General features: G+C 40.5%; 1 protein-coding gene across 1 annotated transcript in view; it reads right to left on the bottom strand.

Annotated features, from left to right (window-relative positions):
- CBLB (Cbl proto-oncogene B) overlaps positions 1–21,317 on the bottom strand; it is a 1,559,167-nt gene that overhangs the window by 925,200 nt on the left and 612,650 nt on the right. The window contains exon 7 of the mRNA XM_044071985.1: positions 4,486–4,573. Within this exon, the coding sequence (XP_043927920.1) occupies positions 4,486–4,573 (88 nt within the window). The remainder of the gene's footprint in view (positions 1–4,485; positions 4,574–21,317) is intronic.

The following is a 21,317-nucleotide window of genomic DNA, read 5'->3' as shown; positions in this document are numbered from 1 at the left end:
TCGTACCAACGCTTAATAGTGCGTTGGTTAAATCTAGCACAAAACCAACAACTAGCTACGTCGTGGTCAGGGCCTAGGCAAGGAATACAGTAAGAATGAAAACCCTTATGCGGTATTTGCTTCCCACAAGAAATACAATTGTTAACTTTTTCTGACATCGGTCTGGAGCAAGAAAAAATTTTCCCCAACAGGGTACTTAGCTTTATAGAAGACTTCGGATCTGAAATTCAATTTTGAAAATCTCAGGAGTCGGCCGACCGGCACTTGCGAACTGCTTTTGCTTTGGGCACCGCACGGCAAGAAAGACTGAAGAAAATGGCGTAGGCTGCATCTTTTATACCCCTGGCGCACTGACGTCAGGGAAGAGGCAACAGCAACTGACACCAGACCAGGACTTTGGAATTCAGACCGACTGCGGGTAGCCTGCCAGCAGGATAACCCAAGTGTAATGACTGCAACAGTGAAACACGATGAACATCAAAAGGTACAACCAGTAATAAATAAGGCAGTGCTAGCTGAAAATGACTAAACTGATACAAACAAAAAAACACAGAAAATGCAAAAATATATCTCCAAACATCTAAAACAGTACAAGTTTTACTTCTGAAATAATAATAATTTTGATGGTTATGTTCTGGTGTACTGCTGTATTCTTAATACTAACTGAAAGTCATATAACCACATTGAAAAAGCATAAAATGCATCACAACAGAATTTGAGAATAAAATGTGTGCATGGATATGTTCAACAGGCAGTCTTCTCCAGCCCATATGAAAATTCTTGATAAAACTCTCAACAGCGAGCCCCAAAAACTTGTATACAAAATGTGCCTAAAATTACAATTTCACAAACATCTAAATGTAGCTCTATGCTGAAATTGACCCAACTACTTTAGATTATGGAGTTTCATCCATAGCAATTGTCCAGTTAAAATCCTTTTTCTGGAGAAATCTGCATGATCTTTACATCTTATGCAAGGGGAACTCGGTAAAGCCACATTCTGGACTGTGCTGCAATGCACACTCTAAGAAGCCATATACTACCTGCATAAATGGAGAGTGTACAATACAAACTGATAGATTCTGACAGTGAAAGGACTCTGAACCCTATATCTGATCTTTTTTCTTTTGGCTGTTCCCATTATGGGTCACCACAGCGAATCATCTATTTCCATTTCTTCCTGTCCTCTGCATCTTGCTCTGTCACACCAACCACCTGCATGTCCTCTCTCACCACATCCATAAATCTTATCTTAGGCCTTCCTCTTACTTGGCAGCTTCATCCTTGGCATCCTTTTCCCAATATACCCAGCATCACTCCTCAGCATGCGTCCAAACCAACTCAATCTCGCCTCTCTGGCTTTGTCTCCAAATCGTCCAACCTGGGCTGACCCTCTAATGTACTTATTCCTAATCCTGTCTACCCTCGTCACACCCATTGCAAATCTTAACATCTTTAACTCTGCCACATCCAGCTCTGACTCCTGTCTTTTTGTCAATGCCACTGTCTCCAACCCATAAAACGTAGCTGGTCTCACTACCCTCTTGTAGACCTTCCCTTTCAGTCTTACTGGTACTAGTCTGTCACAAATCACTCCTGACACTCTTCTCCATGCACTCCACCCTGCCTGTACTCTCCTCTTCACCTCTCTTCCACACTCAAAATTATATTAACCCTATATATGATGATTATGTATAAAAAGGCCAAATGCCAATCTCCCTTTGAAAGTACGGACTACAAAAATTAAGGAAACTAATAGGACACCCGGGTACAAAATGCTCCCAAGTCTGCAAGATTGCCCTCAACAATTTAAATGGAGTTCACTGCTGAAAATGATTCCAGTCTCTGCTTCAAGAAAATGCAATCTAAGCCATGACATACTGCAAATGATAAACATTAGGCTGGACAAATATATATGATTTTTTTTTATTCTGGATATAATGACAACTCAATAAAGGCGCATTGTGGACTAATACTGCATTCTGAGTAAATGTCTTATACCTTCTCCCAGTGGAAAAAAGTATAATGCAAAGTCTCACACAGTGACAGAGAAAGGCATAAGGAGCATTTAGTCTGGTGCCAATTTATAAAATGTCATAGGTCAATTAACCTTTGAGGCTTCATATTACAATTTTCAGGGAAATGTACTAGGACACTAAAGTAAACAACACAACAAATCCACCTAGGACTGTAATTCTGTCCCATAAGGCTATAACTGCATCTCACTACTAAATCTCCATCTGCCATAATGGCTGATTTAGACACTGGTGTTTGATCCATGGCAACAAACAAAAAAAAATCCTTGTTACCAAAAAAAAACTTTTTTCTGAAGAAATGTTTGTTTTCATCTCTCTTGAAATAAGATACTATGGACATAAGCTACATTTGTCCACCCTTAGCAAAAGTCAAATACTACACCTAATAGGAAAAGAACAGAATATAGTGCAACTTGGCAGTCTGGCATATCTTAAATACAGTAGAGAGTAAATTATCTGAACTAATTGGGACCATGGGTAGTTCAGAAGATCAAACTCCTCGGATAATCAAACATACATTGAACTGGATAAAAACTTTCTAATATCTTGTTTTTTCTGCACCCAGGGAATACACTTTTCAACCATTCAGTAAGTCCAATGGACAATAAAGAATATTTTACACACATAAGCTGGTTACAAGTTCAAAAAACATGCACAGATTAATACATATAACATTTACATACTGAGACGTTACGTTTTTTCCTACCCAAAAACTTTGGAAGACTGGGTCCGGTTAACTGACATTTCAGGTAACTGACATGCGGATAGTGGACTCTCTACTATACCCAGACATGCCTATTAATTTCAAGAACACAGCTCAAAATCAGCATGGCATTTTCTACTAAACATCGATTCAAGTTGTACAGTGTTGTGATTTTAGGTTTAGAGATAAAAAGATACATACTGAATTTGTGCACAAATCACAATTTCCGGCAGAGCATAATATGGAAAACAGCACTTTCAGTGGAAAGAAACAGTGTTTGCAATATTGTGCTATAGAAGCATAGTATATTTATGATTTTGTTTTACATATTCACCCCTGTGAGAAAAGGTACAAATGAGCATGCTTGTGACCTGAATATAAATATACTTGCCTTATGGTATTACAAAATTAAAATAAAGTACAACTTATTTTGAAAGCTAAAACACAAGTTTTGGTTTCACTATATTTCTAACAAACAAAAACTAGCTCATTTCATACACTTTCTATCCCAACAGAATGCATCTCCCAAACAGGATATACCTTCTCTTGCATGGAAAAGACTGACAAAGCTGCCCACAAATTACAACTATGATTATTTTTTCCCTTTTACAGAGATTCAACCTACTGCATTCAGACACACACACACACACACACACACACACACACAGCCCTGAATAAGCAACATTACTAATCACTCAGTGGTCACACAATTGTCCTTTGCTTTGAAATACAACTTGCCTCCTTCCACTCACGAAGTTAGCCACCGCCTATGTTGTCCATCTCTAATACCGAAGGGTAATGACACTAAAAGAAACAATGGCCACAGTAATGTATTTCAACTTGCTGCTCTCAAACATATGAGTGGTTTCCTGAAGAAGCCACAACAACAATCAACTAACAATGATCATGCAGCTTCCTTTTGTTTTCACACACATCCCTTGCTCCAGCAGCCCTGACTGACTGATGTTATGTGCTTACCTTGCACATTACTAAGACATGGATTGGACATTCATACCCTGTTACTATGACTGGGAAGGAAGATAGGAATCATGTCAAAAACAGCATGATAGTAGTTAATAGTTTGTTGCAAGGCATACAATCCAGGAGACCATTAATGAGCCTAGCCCAAATTCCCAATTGCTCTAAAGCATTGCCTGGCTAAGTGACTTGCTCAAGGTCACATAGCAGGTAAACAAAAGTGGAAATGTTCAAACTCTGCACCCATGGCACAGGAAACATTTAATTAATAAGTCACTGCTTTAGTTGTATGCACTGTCAGATAATGTACATTCTGAGCTCTAATTCTCAATAATGGGAACCTGTAGAGTAATTTTGCTAGTACTAATAGTCAACCGGAGTCATTACAGTAGACTGCACTGGAGGGTGAAGAACACTTTTTTTTTAATTTTACAAAACATGAGTCTACTGATTTTAAGATTTAAAAAGATGCAAAATCCAAGTCATGTTGGCACTTGCTCTTCTGGAAAATCCTAGTGGTTTGTGTGCAATGGGATGCAAACTAAATGCCAAAATAACTACAGCCATTAACTTTTTATCTAAGATTTTATAACACCTTAACACAACATATCAGCAAAGTTTTACAATTCTTAAAAAAAAGGGGGGGGGGGTAGTAAGCACTGCCAAGTAACAAGCCAGCTATACAAAGCTCTCAAAACTGCATTATACAGTGTTAAAACAAATGTTCAACCATTGAAGAGTGAAAAAAATGCATGGCTGGATACATACCTGTGTAACTTTTATGTGGTCATGTGGTACAGGTTCACAGAGTCCAGTCAGATCAGGATTATAACTTCTTCCATCAGGGTACAAGTAACTGTTATTCAAATAGAAAGAAAAGAATCAGGAATAGCTAACAAAGCAAATAATTTCCTGGGGCATAAAATCAACAAGAAAAAGACTCTCCCTTAATACTCAGATCAGGGTACAACATTCCTAAGACACATCATTTAATATTACTTTAATGAAAAATCAGCAAGCAGCTACTCAAAGCAGCTGAAAACATACATGCTGCATGCTACAGCTGTTTCAAACATAAGGAAAACTACTATAAAGAGAAAGTACTTCCAGTGGAGTACTCCATCAGGCAAGTACATAAACTAAATGCATTTCCTGTGTGTGTATGTGCTAACAAGCCTTCACTTTTATGGCAGCATACTCTGTGGTATGTTAAATAATTTATAAACTGAATTTTGGAATGAAAAAAAGTTTTGTTTTTTTTGTGGCTCAGACTACTATATATACACAATCCATTAGATAACTTCTGTTACTTTTTTTTTTTCAATAAAATCACAAATAATACATTAACAGCAAAATAATGACAAGTGTACATAAATAGGTAAATAAATATTCAGAAATGCATACAAATCTATCTGTTGCATCACTAAAGGATCACTAACAGCAGAAAGATGAAGACACTTTTATACTGGCATGAAGATTCAAACCTGCCTAGCACATATGTAGTTATTTTTAGCTTTATTTTTTTTTTCTAAAGTTGAATCCCCTTCTGGAACAATTATCACATGATACTGACTTCTTGCAAAGTTACTTTTTGCCAGCAATGCAATGTGAAAGCTCAACTGATAAAAATTTAATTCACCCTAGTCAATCCAACAGGTTTACAATTCCATTCAACAAACACGAAAAGTATCAAAAAAATAAGTTATGTACTTACCATAACATCCCATGTTTGTAGTCCATCTCGCCTACTTTCTTGCTGGATGGGTTCGGAGTAGAGGCCTCGGCAGATACAAAAGCTCGAGAGCTTTTACTGGCTCGAGGCTATACCCTATCCCATGGTGCACCACGACAATACCCCAGATCTTGTTTGCAAGAAACTAACTAAATACATAATAGAGATTATTCTATTAAAAAGGATTTTGTTTATCATCCATAGCATATGTACAGACAACTATCACAATGTCAGGCAGCAAAAGGATAGTCCACCAGTTCCTCCAGGATACAGGAAGGGGGAAGGAGGGTGGGACGCAAGAATGTAGGCGAGATGGACTACAAACATGGAACGTTCTGGAGAGTAAATAAGTTCTTTATGTTATGTAGTCCTATCTCGCCGTAATTCTTGTAGGATGGGACAGCGTCCCCAGCACCTTTTTCTCGGGTGGCTCAAGCAAAGAGACTCTTCAGCACAGTGGACCCAAAGGATGACCTGTCCCGGGAGGCCAAATCTAATTTGTAATGAGTAACAAAAGTATGAGGTCTTGCCCATGTAGCTGCTGCACAAATGGTATCAACTGGGAGTTTTGATTTGAAGGCATATGAAGCTGATACTGCTCTAGTTGAATGGCCTCTGACTTTAGCAGGCAGTTTTTTCCCAACATTTTTGTAAGCAAATGAGATGCAGTCTGAAAGCCATTTACACAGTTACCTAGGAAACGGGTAAACCTTTATTTTTCTCTGAGAAGGAAACAAACAATTGATCTGATTTCCTGAAATCTTTCGTCCTGTGCAGGTAAAATCGGAGTATTCTATGGACATCTAATTGATGCAGTCTGTATTATGACTTGCTAGCATAACTGGGGAAGAATACTAGTAATTCAACAGTTGTGTTTAGATTATGTTCTGAGCATAACTTAGGAAGGAAAGAAGGATTAATTCTTAGGGAAACTCTGTCCTTATGAAAAATACATGGAGGTCGAATGGTCAGAGCTTGCAATTCTGAAACCCTCCTAGCAGATGTAATAGCTACTAAGAACAATGTCTTCCAAGACAACAATTTCAAGTCAGATGAAGAAGCTGGTTTGAATGGTGGAGAGATCAATGAGGTAAGAACTAAGTTTAAGTCCCAGGGCTCCGGAGGTTGCCTGACTGGAAGTCTGAGAAGGTCGTCTCCTTTCAAAAGGTTTTACATAAAGTTGGGACATACTAAAGTTTCCCATGTTCCCAAAATGATAATTTGAGATGGCAGCCAATTGAACTCTAATGGTAGCAGCTATAGCTCCTTCTTGAAAAAAAAAAAAAGATGCGAGGAAGGAAAGAATAGACTCAATGGGGGTTGAATAGGGATCTATGCCTTGTTTTTCTGCCCAAATGGAAAATCTTTTCTATTTGCTGGAGTATAATTTTCTGGTGGAAGGTTTGTGGGAAGAAATGAGGATGTGTTTCACAGTAGGAGAAAGGGCCTGGCTATTCGTGGAACTGGAGCATCCATGCTGTCAATTTCAGGGTGTGGATGGTAGGATGGAACTGTCCCGAATGGTGAATCAGGAGGTCTGGAAATGGTTCCAGAATCCATGGTTCTGCCAAGAGGTAAGGCCACAGGAAGGGGAACCAGACTTGGCGAGGCCAGTAAAGAGCAATGAGGATCAGGGTACTCTCCCAACAGTTTTGCTTTCTGAATGACTTTGGGTATGAGGGGAAAGGGTGGAAAAGTGTCAAGAAGTCCGGAAGGCCAGTTGTTGACCAGAGCGTCCCTGGGTGACATCTCCGCATGGGGAATGAGGGCAAAGTAGTTGCTGCATTTGGCGTTCATGTGCATGGCGAATAGATAGCAGCAAGTCTGGCCCCATCTGCGGAAAATCTGTTCTGCAACTTCTGTTTTCAGGAACCACTCGTGAAGCATCAGAATTGCTCGACTCAGTTTGTCTGCTATCACAATGGACTTCCCCGGAATGTGCGTTGCTACCAGAAAATGTTGAGACTCCATCGCCCATTTCCATACTCTCTGTGCCTCTCAACAAAGTGGGTAAGACTTGGTTCCCCTTGCTTGTTTATGTACCACACTACTGACATGTTGTCTGATTGAATTGCAGTTGTTCTGGTAGGAAGAGAGTTGTGAAGTGCTTGCAACACGTTTAGCACTGCTTTCATCTCCAAAACATTTATGTGTAAGTGGTTCTCGTGATCCTGCCAGATACCTTGGACTGTCATTCCCAGATAATGCCCCCCACACCATCTGGGAAGCGTCCGTGGTCAAGACTGCATTTTGATGAGGGAGAACAAAGGGACGACCTAGATAAAGCTGGTCTCTATGTAACCACCATGTTAGATCCTTCTTGCAGGAATTTGTAATGTAATGATTATGAGCCTAAGAAGACAATACACTGCGATGGAGATAAAGCAGATTATTTTGGATTTAGTGTAATTCCTAACCTGGTGCACAAGGATAGAGTCTCGTCCCTCGCTCAGATTAGTTGGTGCTTGGTGGTAGCAGTATGGAGCCAGTCATCTAAGTACAGAAATACCCGGAATCCCTGACGTCTCAGGTGAGCCGTGACCACCACCATACATTTGGTGAACACTCTGGGGGCTGTATTGACACCAAAGGGCAGTGCTCGAAATTGGAAATGACTGGTTCCCACCCAAAAGCATAGGTGTCTTCTGGAGCGCCTGTCCATTTTGATATGGTAGTACGTGTCCTGCAGATCTATGGAGCACATTCAATTGTCTTTTCTGATAAACTGAAGAAATGACTGCAGAGTGATCATTCGGAACTTCGATTTTTTTACAGATTTGTTCAGCTTTATTTATTTATTTTACATTTGTTGACTGGGCTAGTCTAGCTGGATATATGTCCATTTTCAGTAGAGGCCCGAGGAGAAAAGCTCCAACAGTCATTACAAGTTAAATAGAGAATAGGCAATACAAGATTAAAATTTATAAACAGAGCTAGTTAATACACATAATACACAAATATGATAGGAGCAAAAACAAACGTGTAATCATATGATGTATTAAAAACAAAAAAGTTTTTTTTTTTATTATTATTACGAAAGTCATACAGTGTATATATGATAGCATATATCTACATAGATGTTATGAAGAGGGGAGGGTTATCAGGATATAGGGAGAAGAGAAAGAAAGAATCATGTAAGAAGAAAAGAGAGAGAGGAAGAAGGAAAGTTAATCTGGGTTGGTGCAGGAACAAAGCCAGTGTTTATTAAGATGCATTTTCAGTTGCTTTTTAAAAAGTGGGAGACAGGATAAAGATGAGATATCAGAGGGGAGTTTGTTCCACATTTTTCCAACAGAGTTGGAAAAGAGGGAGTCACCTGCAGAGTTTTTGGGTTTGGGTATATTAATCAGTAGTTTGTTAGAAGAACGTAGATGTTTCAGGTTATTGTATGGTGAAATGAAGTTAGAGAGTATTGGTATTTTAGTTGGTTGGTATAGGATCTTGTGAGTCATTAAGAGCTGTTGAAGTACAAGCTGGTTAGGGAGGTCAAGCCAACCTAGTTGTCTTAGGTTCAGGCAGTGGTGAGTTCTAAATGGGGATCCTGTAGCAAATCGAGCAATATTATAGTAAGATGTAGCTAGTTTCTTAAGGTTGTTTTTGGAGAGATTAGTGTAAATGGGGGAAGCATATAGAAGAGTGGAGATTAGGTGAGATCTGGCTAATGTGGTCCTTGCTATGGGTGTAAGGAAGGGTTTGATTCTGTAAAGGGATCCTATTTTTTTATTAACTAATTTTATTGTATTGTTGACATGAGTGTCAAAGCTGAGATTATTGTCAATAGTTATTCCTAATAATTTTGTAGTTGAATCTGGAAAAATGACAGTACTATCAGTAGAAGTGAGAGTGAAGTTTAGTTGGGTAGATTTAAGGGTAGGTGAGAATAATAACAGTTTGGTTTTCTTAGGGTTGAGGAGTAGGCAATGGTCTAAGAACCACTGTTCAACAGAGGTAAAAGCTTTTTGGGTAAGAGCCTGAAGTTCAGTTTGAGAGGTAGCAGTACAGATTATAGTAGAATCATCTGCATATTGTATGCAGGTAGTGTTTGGGATAGCTGATTGGAAGTTGTTAATAAAGACAGAAAATAGAAGGGGGCCAAGGATAGAGACTTGAGGTACACCTAAAGAGATAGGAAGGAGATTAGATAGTGAATTTTTCCAGAGTACTGCCTGCTGACGGTTTTCTAGGTAAGATGTAAACCAAGTTAAGGAAGGAGGATCAAGTGAGAGAGATTTTAGTATGTGCAGAAGAAGTTTGTGGTTAACCATGTCGAAAGCTTTAGATAAATCAATGAAGACAGAAGATGATAAATTATTGTTGTTACGGTTATTGTTGATGGAGTTGGTGAAGGAGAGTAAAGCAGTGGTGGTACTGTGGGAAGGTCTAAATCCATGCTGACAGTTAGCAAGTAGGTTGTTATGGAGAAGGTGGTTAAGTAGTTGTTTATGGATACATTTTTCCATGATTTTAGCTATAGGTGATAGAAGTGATATGGGGCGAAAATTTGAGTAATCATTAGAGTTTCCCCCTTTGTGTAGAGGGATGATGTGAGATATCTTCCAGATAGAAGGGACGGTTCCTTCATTTATAGACCTATTTATCAGAATAGAAATGGTATAGGCAATAGCTTTGGCTCCTATTTGCAAGAATTCTGCAGGAAGTTTATCTGCAGAGGGGTGGTAGGTTTTAATTTTTGCAGCAGTGATGAGATAAAGGAGGTAGAAACAGGTTGTAGATGAAGGGAGGGAGGTGGTTTTAAAGTAGGTAAGAGTAGCTTTGAGGTGTCGGGAGATAGGTGACTAGCAAGAGTTTGGTTAGTATTAGTGAAGAAAGAATTAAAGTCATTGGCTATCTGTGTGGGATTTTCTGGGTTAGAGTCCTGAGGGTTAGGTGTAATAGACTGGCCTTGGGATAAAAGGTTATTAATACTGGCCCAGAATTTTTTAGGTTCCTTTTTGAGGTTTGTTGTAATTGAAGGTAATATTTTTTTTTGTCTGTTAGGATGGCTTTTTTTGTACTGTTTCTAAGCTCTCTGAAGTTCTGGCGGTCAGTTAGATTCTTAGTGTTGCGCCATTTAGCCCAGGATTTGTTTCTGAGAATGATTTTTGCCTAGTATTGTTGGTCAACCAGGGTGCTGCCTTAGCTTTGGTTCTAATAGTATGACTTGGGGCATGATAATCCAGGATAGATAAGAATGTAGAATTGAAGTATTCTACTGCTTCATTAAGTGGGAGATATTTTAGTGGGGACCAATTATATTGTATTAGTTTAGCTTGAAAATGTTCAGAGTTAAATTTCATTTTTGAACGTAATGTTCTGTAAGTGGTAGGTAAAGTTAGGTTGATTTTATGTCTAATGACATAAGTTAGTGAGTGGTCGCTTAGATCGTACCTGATTGGTGGGCTTGTTGGGGAGTATTAGTAAGAATCCAGTCTAAGGTGGTTTCGTAGTTATTGGTTTTATTAGTTCTGGTAGGACAATTGATGAGTTGTGTAAAGCCATATAGGTTTATGTGAGAGGTGGGGTTTGTATTATTACAGGAATTCCAATCAATGTTAAAGTCACCTAGGACTAATGTTTCTTGAGGGAGGTTAGTGGCGAGTGAACTGAGGATACTTTCTAGTGTGTTAATGTTATTGCCTGGAGGAAGATATGCACAAATTATGTTTATAGATTTAGTACGGTTGAGTTGTAGTTTGGAGCTGATAACTTCAGCATTATAATCTAGGGTAGAAATCAGATTTATAGTACTAATTTGGAACTGTGCTTTATAGAGAATTGCTACCCCTCCTCCCTTTTTGGCAGTGCGATCAAGTCTAATGATGTTATACCCTCGTGGGGTGATTTCATTGTCTTTAATGGTAGGCTTTAGCCATGTTTCAGTCAAACATAAAATATCGAATTGGTGGATTTCTAGAAGGGTATGGACTTCAGTAATTTTATTACGATACTTCGTATATTGAGATAAGCAATGGAGAGAGAGTTGGTGGGTATGGTAGATGATAAAGAAGTAGCTTTGTTTTGATTTTTATAGGCATTGGTATTGGCATGGTGTGGGCCAGGGTTAGGATGAATATCCCCATCCAACAGTGAGTGGAGGAGTTTAAAATATTTAGGCTGGAGAAGTTTGTAAAAGCAGTCAATTAGTTTCCTAGATTTTTGTTTGCTAAACTTGAAGTGTGCTGGCCTGTGGTATTTGGCTAGTAGGTAGTTGGTTTGAGTAGTGAGATTTAAGAAGGTAGGAGAGAGAGGTGTTATAGGTGTAGAGGTGTGTTTAGAGGGAAATGGAAGAGTAGAGTAAAGTGGGTATTCATAGGAGGCTAAGAGGTAAGTATTTACAAAAGAAGATAGAAATGCTAAGATAATCAGTAGTTTAAGTTGTAAAGGGGTGAATGTTGTACACATTTTGATGATTGGGGAGATGAGCAAGAAGGTAGGAGGTAGATTGGAGGAACAGGTGAGGAGTAGTAGTATGACTTAAGTAATACAGGATGAGGTAGGTTACTTAATTAGTAGGTGTGATTGTACAATAAGAAGGGTTTGGTGAGTTTATGATATCTATCTGATTGGAGTGGAGTAGGATGGGGGTGTGTCTAGTAGTGGAGTAAATGTAGGAGTAGTGGGGGGCGGGTGGGAATTGGGGGCAGGGTAGGGGAGCGGAGTGAGCCCAAAGGGCAAACGGAGCGGGATGGAGCAACAGAGTGAGAGAGACCAGCTGAAAAAGTATCAGCCACTGCTGTTCACAGGAAGGCAAGTATATTAATGGATAGAAAACCTGTGTAAAGTATTACTTTATGTAAGAACAAGGAAGACAAATATAGGGGAGTTATATATCTTGGCTGGTTTAAGGTTAGGGGGGGTTAGATTAGGATTCAGAGAGTATGGAAAGAGATTTAGGAGGCTATTGGGTAGTTACAGGCAGATAGAGGTAATGTTGGACATTAGGGTTCAAAAAGATACAGGCTGTAGGAAGTATGAGTACTGCCACCTAGAGAAGAAAGGAAGGATAGCAGTTAGAAAAGGAATAAGATAGGGGAGGCTAATTTAGGTAAGTCCTTTTTAGAATAAGCTACCTGGAGTTAATGGACTAGAAATTACGGAATGCAAGTAGGAGAGGGGGTGACAACGGACTGCGGTAGGCTGCTAAATCACACACACGGAAGGACAAACTAACATAGATAGGTATTCTTAGCTTAATAAGTCTAGTGCAAGACTACATACATTCAGATGAGAACATAAATGGGGTCCGAACAGTAGTTGTTTTCCTTGAATGGCCCAGACTAGCAGATATATATGTCCTGGAAAATCATCAGAGGGTTTTGCAAGAGTGAATTCTTAGAGTCCAGATGCAGGGAGGGACCTTCAGGAGTGAAGTACTGGGGAAGAAAGTAAAAACATACAAGTTAGGTGATAAAAAAGAGAGAAGAAGAGCAAGTAGAGTAGAGAGGGAGTGGAGGTAGACAAGAGTGATGAGTGGGGGAGGAGTGGAAGAATGTAACTAGATATATGTATGATAAGTTGAAGGAGAGTTAGAGAAAAGTAGAAGTGAGAGAAAAGCAACAGAAAAAGGTAGATTATAGGGGTATGCAGGAGTAGGCAAGGAGAAAGTCAGTTATCTATATCTTACTTTATTAAAGTCAATTCACATAATCCACAATCATAATGCATAAACCAGTCCAAATGTTGACTAAAATAGTTTAGACAAACAATATAATCAGAGATATTGTAGTATATACCAAAAAGCTGCATAAATTGTCTAATCACAATTTTCAGATATCCCATGAATTATCAATAGAAATGACAGCTTCAATGCAGGCAGACTGTACAAGTAGAGTGGAGAGACAAACATAGTACATAACTAAAACAGTAAAACTGCATCTATGTACTATATAATTACTGTAACATTATATTTAACTAAATAAAAAAAACTGTATAGCTCTGTCTAGGAACTAATGTAAGTTAACAATTAATTACGGAACTGTTGAACCTTATTAAGGCACTATATAAAAATACAACCAAGAAGAGCCAAAAGGCAACACAGTTTTCAGCAATTAGTATATAATGATAAAGGAAAGATAAGCTAACAAGCAATAGTTCGGGTGAGGCAGCATAGGTAATTTCAATATTTAGTGAGTCTGACATTTAAAGAGGGAGTATATAGAGCCAAAGCCTTAACGGGGTTAAAGTAAATACCTGACGAGTATACTATATTACATAGATGTCACCCTTATACAAGCCACCATTTACTATGCATTGACGACCAATAGGTATTCATTGGCAAATCTACAGCTTGATAGTGAATCGAGGTATGGGGTCAGATAGGAGCAGATAAAGCAGGCACATAATCTGCATTGAATTAAACTCACACTGTGAAATATAGTAAGCAACTGGTGAACAAGACAACGGCAGTCGTTGAAATATAATGTTCGCACAACCGCTCACCAGAGGGGATGACCCTATGATGTAAGGAATCAGCCACTGGTTTCTGTCTTATCAGCACCGAAGCTGGCATACTGAGAGAGTAGACAATGGTGTCCTCATAAGCACAGCAATGTAAGCCACTGAGGAGTAGGTGATAGGACAGACCTCATAGAAAGGAAGGGCAGGCTTATGAAAGTGTTTCAATTGTCGCCTGTGAGGTTGCGTTCATAGTAGGAGGGAAATACAGGCTTAGGTGTGTAATGACTGTGAGAGGCGTTGTTTAGCCGATTAGAGCACATCCAAACAATAATAGGCTTGGAAGGAAGTCAAGTAAAAATAGGAGTGAGGGCTTGAGCGAAGAATGTATTCGCGACAAAGAGGTGGCGTTCTTATAAACAGAGGAACGATGTCTATAGAGCATCCGTTCATAAACGCCTAAGTACAGCGTTCGCTTTTAAAAATAACAGCAATCAAGGGTTTTTACCGTGGCTATGAGGAGGCGTTGTAATGTTAACAAAGCCACATACGTTAGCAGAAAATAGTAACGGAACAGCGTGCAACCATGTAAGTAAACCTTAGGCAACATGTTTGTCATTAAAAACAATTTAAACAAAGAGCTGTCACATCTCAGCTTGCTGAGATCTAGAATTTATCTCCAGTCCCCGGTCTTTTTTGGAACTAAAAAGAATCGTAAGTTCCGGATCCTATTTGCTCTGTGGGGGCTTTTTGAATGACTCTTTTGAAGCAACAAGATGACCTCTAATGTTGCACGGTCTATTTGATTGGGTGGTACTTCTGGTAAAGACCAATTTGTAGGGGGATCGGAAACAAAAGGTATGAGGTAACCTCTGGAAATTATATTTTGTACCCATTGATCTTGAGAAATTTGTAGCCAGACACTTAGGTACAGTGAGAGATGACCCCTGACTGCCTCCAGAGATGGACAGTTAGGCAACCCTTCAGGGGCGATGAAAGGGCAGATTAGAGAAAGCATCTCTATCACCCTGGTATTGCGGACCCCCTCTTCCGCGAGAGTGGCGCCTTCCATTATAACCTCCCCCTCTGCCTCTAGCAGAGGGTTAACCATGTGCTTGAGGGAAACCTTTTTGGGATTTACGGGACCACATTTTTCCTCCTGTTTGACCCTTGGTATAGGGTCTGGAAGGAAGGGAAAAACGGACTCCCACAGCAGAAAAGGTTTTCCCTACCTGCTCGCACCTGGTCAAAGTCTTTTACCAGAGGTCCAAAAAGAGTTGAAGCATCAAATGAGACGTTGGTAAAGGAAGACTTGAAGGACTCCGTAAAATTGCATAGAAGCATCCAGGAATGTCTTCTAAGAGATATTCCAAATGCGGCTGACCTACTCGCTCCATGGAGTTAGCAACAGAGGTAAGGGTAGAGAGCTGCGAAACAACCTCGTCAGCGGATCCCAAAGCTACTGAACCCTGAAGGGCATCGCCCAACTCTTTTTAGGAGATCCCTTTGTAGTGCTTAAAATGAGAAAGGTAGTTCATCGATCGTAAGGTAAAAGCCGCTGAAGAAAAGGAACGCTTTCCATACCTATCCATAGTCTTACACTCTATTAGGAAGATTGATATTTGAGGAAGTCTCAGATAACTCCTCCTTTGTGGCTGCTTCTACCACCATTGCTTCTTCAGGTACTCCCCTTGGTTGGAAAGGTTTTGTCTTCTGGGAGCAGTGATAAAACTTATTTGGCCTCCTCGAGACAGGCTCCACTGCGTCTGGAGAAGTCCAAGCTTTTCGAGATATGACCCCCAACAGCTGGTCATATGGCGGTGTCACCCAGGAGGTGGAAGGTCGGGAACCAAAAGCCTCAAGATACACGGATCCATCCTCAGTAGGGTTAGAGGTCTTCCAATCACCCTTCTGTCTAAGGATTTCTAGGATGTCCGCAAAAGAGACATCCTCAGAGAGGGGGATCTTGGGGACCCTTCTGACTCATCCAAATCAGTGTTAGAAGTGACACACTCAGGGGAGCCAATATGCTTCCTCTTGCAGACTCTCTTCCTAGGGACCTCCCAAGTGGGGTAATCTGGGAAGGTTTCGGAAGAGGAGACACCTCCTATGGGGGCTCCTTGGGGCTCTGGCTCCCTATGTTTAGGGGTAGGTGGGGGAGAAGAGGCTACTACTGGCTGCTGGAGGGATGTTGGGTCCAATGGCAGGGCTTTTGTACTTGACAAAGCTCTATCGCCTCAAAAGCCTTACCACCCCGCTCTGAAGACCTCCGCTCCGAGGAAGCGGAAGTTCGACTTTGAGCCAGAGGAGCAGGCTCCGAAGCGGACGTGGGAGCGGAGCTCAAATGAGCCAAAGCACCGAGAGGGAAAGTTGGCTCGGAAGAAAAACCAGGGCGACTATCCCTCCCAGAGTCAACTGGAGAGCATCGGCTCCCAGACCCCTTGGTTCCAGACTGAGCCGATGAAGTTAGACTTAACGGTTCCGAGGAAGCAGGAAGAGTTCTCAGAACCAAGGGTTCCAGAACAATATGACCTGAAACATTAGAGACTAAGTGCAAAGCAGTTGGAAGAGGAACATATGACCGAGGCTGGGACGATCTGAAACCTTTGTGTCTGGACAGGCTGAAATTTTTGCAAGAGCCGGACTGCAGAGCAGCTGCTTCACCATCCGTTGTACATCTTCATCAGATAGTGTCCTGGAGGAACGGGTGGAGATCGATGGAGATCTCCTCCTTTCCAAAATAGGAGAGCTTAATGTAGGTGACACTGGTTCCAAGATAGGTGAATGCCTCGACAAAGAAGATTGTCTCGGAGCCGATGAAACAGAAGGCACCGAGACCGAAGAAGCAGAATCAGAGCCAGAACTCTTTGGGTCCTTCGCTTTAGACTTTGTCGGTTCTGAAGCAGGAGCTGATGGAGATTTCCTTTTTTGAGTTTTAGAGACCATCTGACCTTGTTTCAGCTGTTCTTGGTAGGAACTTCTCATCAGACCCGTCAATAAGTTTTCTCTTATGTTCATTGAGAACCCTGGTGCTGAAGGCATGACAAAAAGTACAGGGTTCTTGCCAATGAGCTTCTCCATGACAGTACACAAAACTTGTGACTGTCGGTCAACGACATCTTCTGAGAACATTTATCACACTTTTTGAAGCTAGAAGGGCGGTGTTCTCTATGTTTTCTACCTTTATCCTTTGACATTTTAAAAGAAACCAATATAGCAATAAAGTACAACTATTGATTATATATATATATATATATATATATATATATATTAGAGAAGAAAAAACTAGCACACAAGAGGAAGGCTCTCTAATTTAAATGGGCAACTACGGCCCTCTAACTTAAACGGGCCGTACACTCCTAAGAGAAAGATAAAGGGGATTCTAACACTCACACAATCACTCGAGAGTAATAAAGGTTTATACTATTATAGAGAAGGAATCAGAAAAATAGCAAAAATATCACAATTTCCACTTAGCCAATGAGCCAGTAAAGAAGACAACCTCGAAGCTTTCACGGCAAACGAGATCTCGGGTTTTGCCATGGTGCCTCCAATGAAATTTCCTGCACGTAAGGAGTTGCACGGCTATGAAAATAGTGAATACCAAAGAAAAACGCCAGCAACTGGTGAACTGCTGAAATAGTAGTTTAATAATAAACTACCAAAGCACCATAAAAGCTCCAAAACAGTTTTGTTTTGGAGCTTTTATGGTGCTTTGGTAGTTTATTATTAAACTACTATTTCAGCAGTTCACCAGTTGCTGGCGTTTTTCTTTGGTTTTGCCATGGTGCACCATGGGATAGGGGATAGCCTCGAGCCAGTAAAAGCTCTCGAAGCTTTAGTATCGTCCGAGTCGGAGCTGAGATTTGGCTCCGAACCCATCCAGCAAGAATTACGGCGAGATAGGACTACATAACATCTACTGTTATGTTTGAGTGTCCTCAGTAAAAGTGTCAGTGACTGGGTTGCGGTCATGCTTACACACTTGTTTGCTACATTTATGTTGCAGACAGTAACAAGTGCTTGCAAAAATAAAATAAATAACTGAGATAACAGCTTTATACAAAATTGTGCGATGTTGAGGTCCTGTCTTCCTCCTACCTTCCTTCACTGAGTCAGCAGGGGTATCAAATTTCCTGGCCTACAAAGGCATTTTTCTGTGGTTAATCAGATTTCTTCACATTCAGAACAGTTTCAAAAGATTTATGACCAGAAGTGAGGGGGGCAAGAACGCAATTATAATTTGCAAGTTTAAAGAAATTTTAGCCTTGATAGCAATATGACCCCAGTGAACGAAAAAGAAAACAGTTACAGGTACCATTCTGTGCGTGTTTTCCTTGGCAACAACATTCCAACATGATAGCAAAGGAAACAAATTCCTGAAGAAAGTATTATGAGATACCATTCTGCTCCTCTGTACTTTGTAATGAGGAAGCTGACTAGGCAGCAACACCTTGGAGGAAAAAAACACTAAGTAAGAGATCATTCCCCAGGAATGAAAATACAATATAAGGGAAGGAATAAAGAAGGTATGTCTTACCATAATGTTTCATCTGTGTTGTCTATTTTCACTTATCCTTGACTTGTGGGTTCAGTTCCATATCTCGGAACAGACTCTGCTGTTATTCCAGCTCGTGCCTTCCAAAACTCTTGAGCTAAGCTTTTACCCATAATGCTCCTCACAGAATTCCCTTAGATCGAGTTTGCATAAAATAGTGACAGACTAGAAGTAACAGATGAGAGACCATATCTGTATTCCTATAAGGAAGGGATCAATCTTTCGGGAAAGATCTGTTCCACCAAGAAACCTATGGGCAAGTGGAAGGAGGGTGGGGATGTCAAGGATAAGTGAAGATCGACAACACAGATGGAAAGTTATGGTAAGACAACTTCTTTATCTGATGATGTGAATCACTTAAACCTTAACTTGTGGGACAGAGTCCCCAGCTACCTAAATCGAGAAAGGTATCACGGAAGAATATTCCTGAGCACCATCGAGCCAAAGGATGCTCATCCCCTAGAGACCAGATCCAACTTGTAATGAGTAATAAAGGGTAGGATGGGAAGCCCAGATAGCCTCTGCACAATCATCATCAATAGGTGATCTGGAATGAAAAACTGCTGAAGCAGCTACTGCCCTAGTTGAATGTGCTTTGACAGGTCTCAGTAGATGTACTTTCTTTTTGTATAAACGAAAATTATACAGTCTAAGTCATTTTGATAAAGTAACTTTAGAAACAGAACAAAAGTAAACAACTAGTCCGATTTTCTGACTTCCTTTGTCCTGTGAAAGTAAAAACTCAATTGTCTATGTACATCTAATAAATGAAGAGAATAGAATATTCACATTTGTTAGAAATGTTGGGATAGAAAACTGGGAGTTGAATAGTCTGAGTGGTATTTGTTTCCAACACTATCTTAGGCAGAAAAGAAGGATTTGTTCTCAAGAAAATCCTGTCTTTGTGAAAAATAAGTTATGGAGGTTTGCAAGATAAGGCCTGTAGCTCAGAAATCCTTCTTGTGGAAGTAATGGCTATTAGCAATAAAGTTTCCCAGACAAAAACTTCAAATTGCAAGTCACAGCAGGTTCAAAGGGTGAACTAATTACTGAGATTCAAGTCCCAAGGTGCAGAAGGGTTTTGTACAGAGGTCTGAGCATCAAGGTTCCTTTTAGAAAGCCTTTGCAGATTTTGTGGGACATTAATGTTATTTCATTCAAACCCTTATGGAAATTTGAAATTGCAGCTGTATGCACTCATATGGTCGAGGCAGATGCTCCTGTTTCAAAAAGCAATGTTTAAAGCCCATTTTGAAAATTGTTGCCACTTACTGGAGTACAACTTTCTAGTGGAAGGTTTGTGGGAGGCTAGAACAACTCTTTGAACTGGAGAAGTTAGAGGCAAATGCCTGGCAACCACTGGAACTAGAGAAGCCATACAGTGAGCTTGAGATTTGGATGAACTAGTTCACCCGGATGGGACAAAAGGTCTGGATCTGGGTCCAGTGTCCAAGGTTTCAGAATTAGAGGAGTCCAAAGGTAGGGAAACCAGACCTAACGAGGCCAGAATGGGGCAATAAGAATTATTTTGTTTTCTGACCTGCTGGCTTTCTTTAGAAACTAAGTTACAAGATGAATTTGGGGGAAGGCATACAATAGACTGGGAAGCCAATTGTGAAGAACAGTGTCCCTCAGAGGGGGGGAATTAGGGCAAAGTAGCTGCTGCACTTGTTGTTCAGGGGGGATGTAAAGAGGTCACAACAGGGTTAGCCCCAGAGGCGGAATATCTTTTTGCCACCAACAGATTGAGACCCCTCATGAAGCATTAAGATGGTCCTGCTCAATTTTGTCTGCAATCACATTGGAGCTCCACGGAATATGCGTTGCAACTAGAAAGTAGACAGAAGAAATCGCCCATTGTCATACTCTGAGTGCTTCTTAACAAAGAGGATAAGACCTGGTTCCCTCATGCCTGTTGATGTCCCAGAGTACTGCCATTTTGTCTGTTTGAACTGGAATTGTTCCAGAGGGGAGGGTATCTTGGAATGCCTGCAACGCTAAGAACACTGCTCTCATCTCTAGAACACTGATGTGCAAATTTGCCTCTAGCTGGGACCAAGTGCCTTGGACTGTCATTCCAAGATAATCCCCCCCATTGGGGACACATCTGTGGTCACTATGGCTTGGAGTCGAACAGGGACAAAGGGTCTGCCTAACAAATTTTTGTTGGAGTGAAGTCACCCACTCAGGTCTCGCCTGCATAAGTTGGCGATTAATACCAGATGAGACATTGGCTGATTCAGTAACAACCACTGGGACGCCAAGAGCCACTGAAGAATCCACATGTCGAATCTGGCCAGGGGAACTAGAGTAATGGAAGCTGACATTGATCCTAGCATTTGTAACAGTCTTGTGGTCACCTTTTTGCTGCAAATAATCTGACTTGCAATCTGATTCTTTGAAGTCTTTCCAAAGGAAGAGATGCGATGCCTGCAGTCAAAGTAAACTTTGTCATTTAGGATTACACAAGTACAGCCAAAATGAAATTCCGAGCATCAACTCACCAGATATTACATAGGAAGCAAGTATAACAAAAACAGTATAACATTTAAATTAAAAAATATTCAATACAGACCCACAGAAGGATAAATTAATCAATAACCGCAAAAACACACAAGCCCCCCCCCCCCCCAATCAGCCATGACAGTGTAGGATTGCACATGTTAAGACTGTCCTCCTTTGTTCATCTGCATCAATCACACATGAATAAAAATATATAATGCTACATCAAAGAATTAAAAAAGTGCACACTTTTCAGCTGAGCAACGTATTGTGAATTACTACGGACTAAATCAGTGGCTGGTATCAGAGTTTACAAGTCTCAACACTGTTGGGTAGAAGCTGTTTAAGTATCTGGTGGTCCTGCAGAGGATACTCTGATATCTCTTGCCCGAAGAGAGTTGTGTAAACCAGCAG

Source organism: Protopterus annectens, chromosome 5.part0 (assembly GCF_019279795.1).
Source record: "Protopterus annectens isolate FY-2018-M chromosome 5.part0, PAN1.0, whole genome shotgun sequence".
Lineage (NCBI taxonomy): Eukaryota > Metazoa > Chordata > Ceratodontiformes > Protopteridae > Protopterus > Protopterus annectens.
The sequence above is the reverse complement of the archived record's forward strand: the minus strand, read 5'-3'. Positions and strand labels throughout refer to the sequence as shown.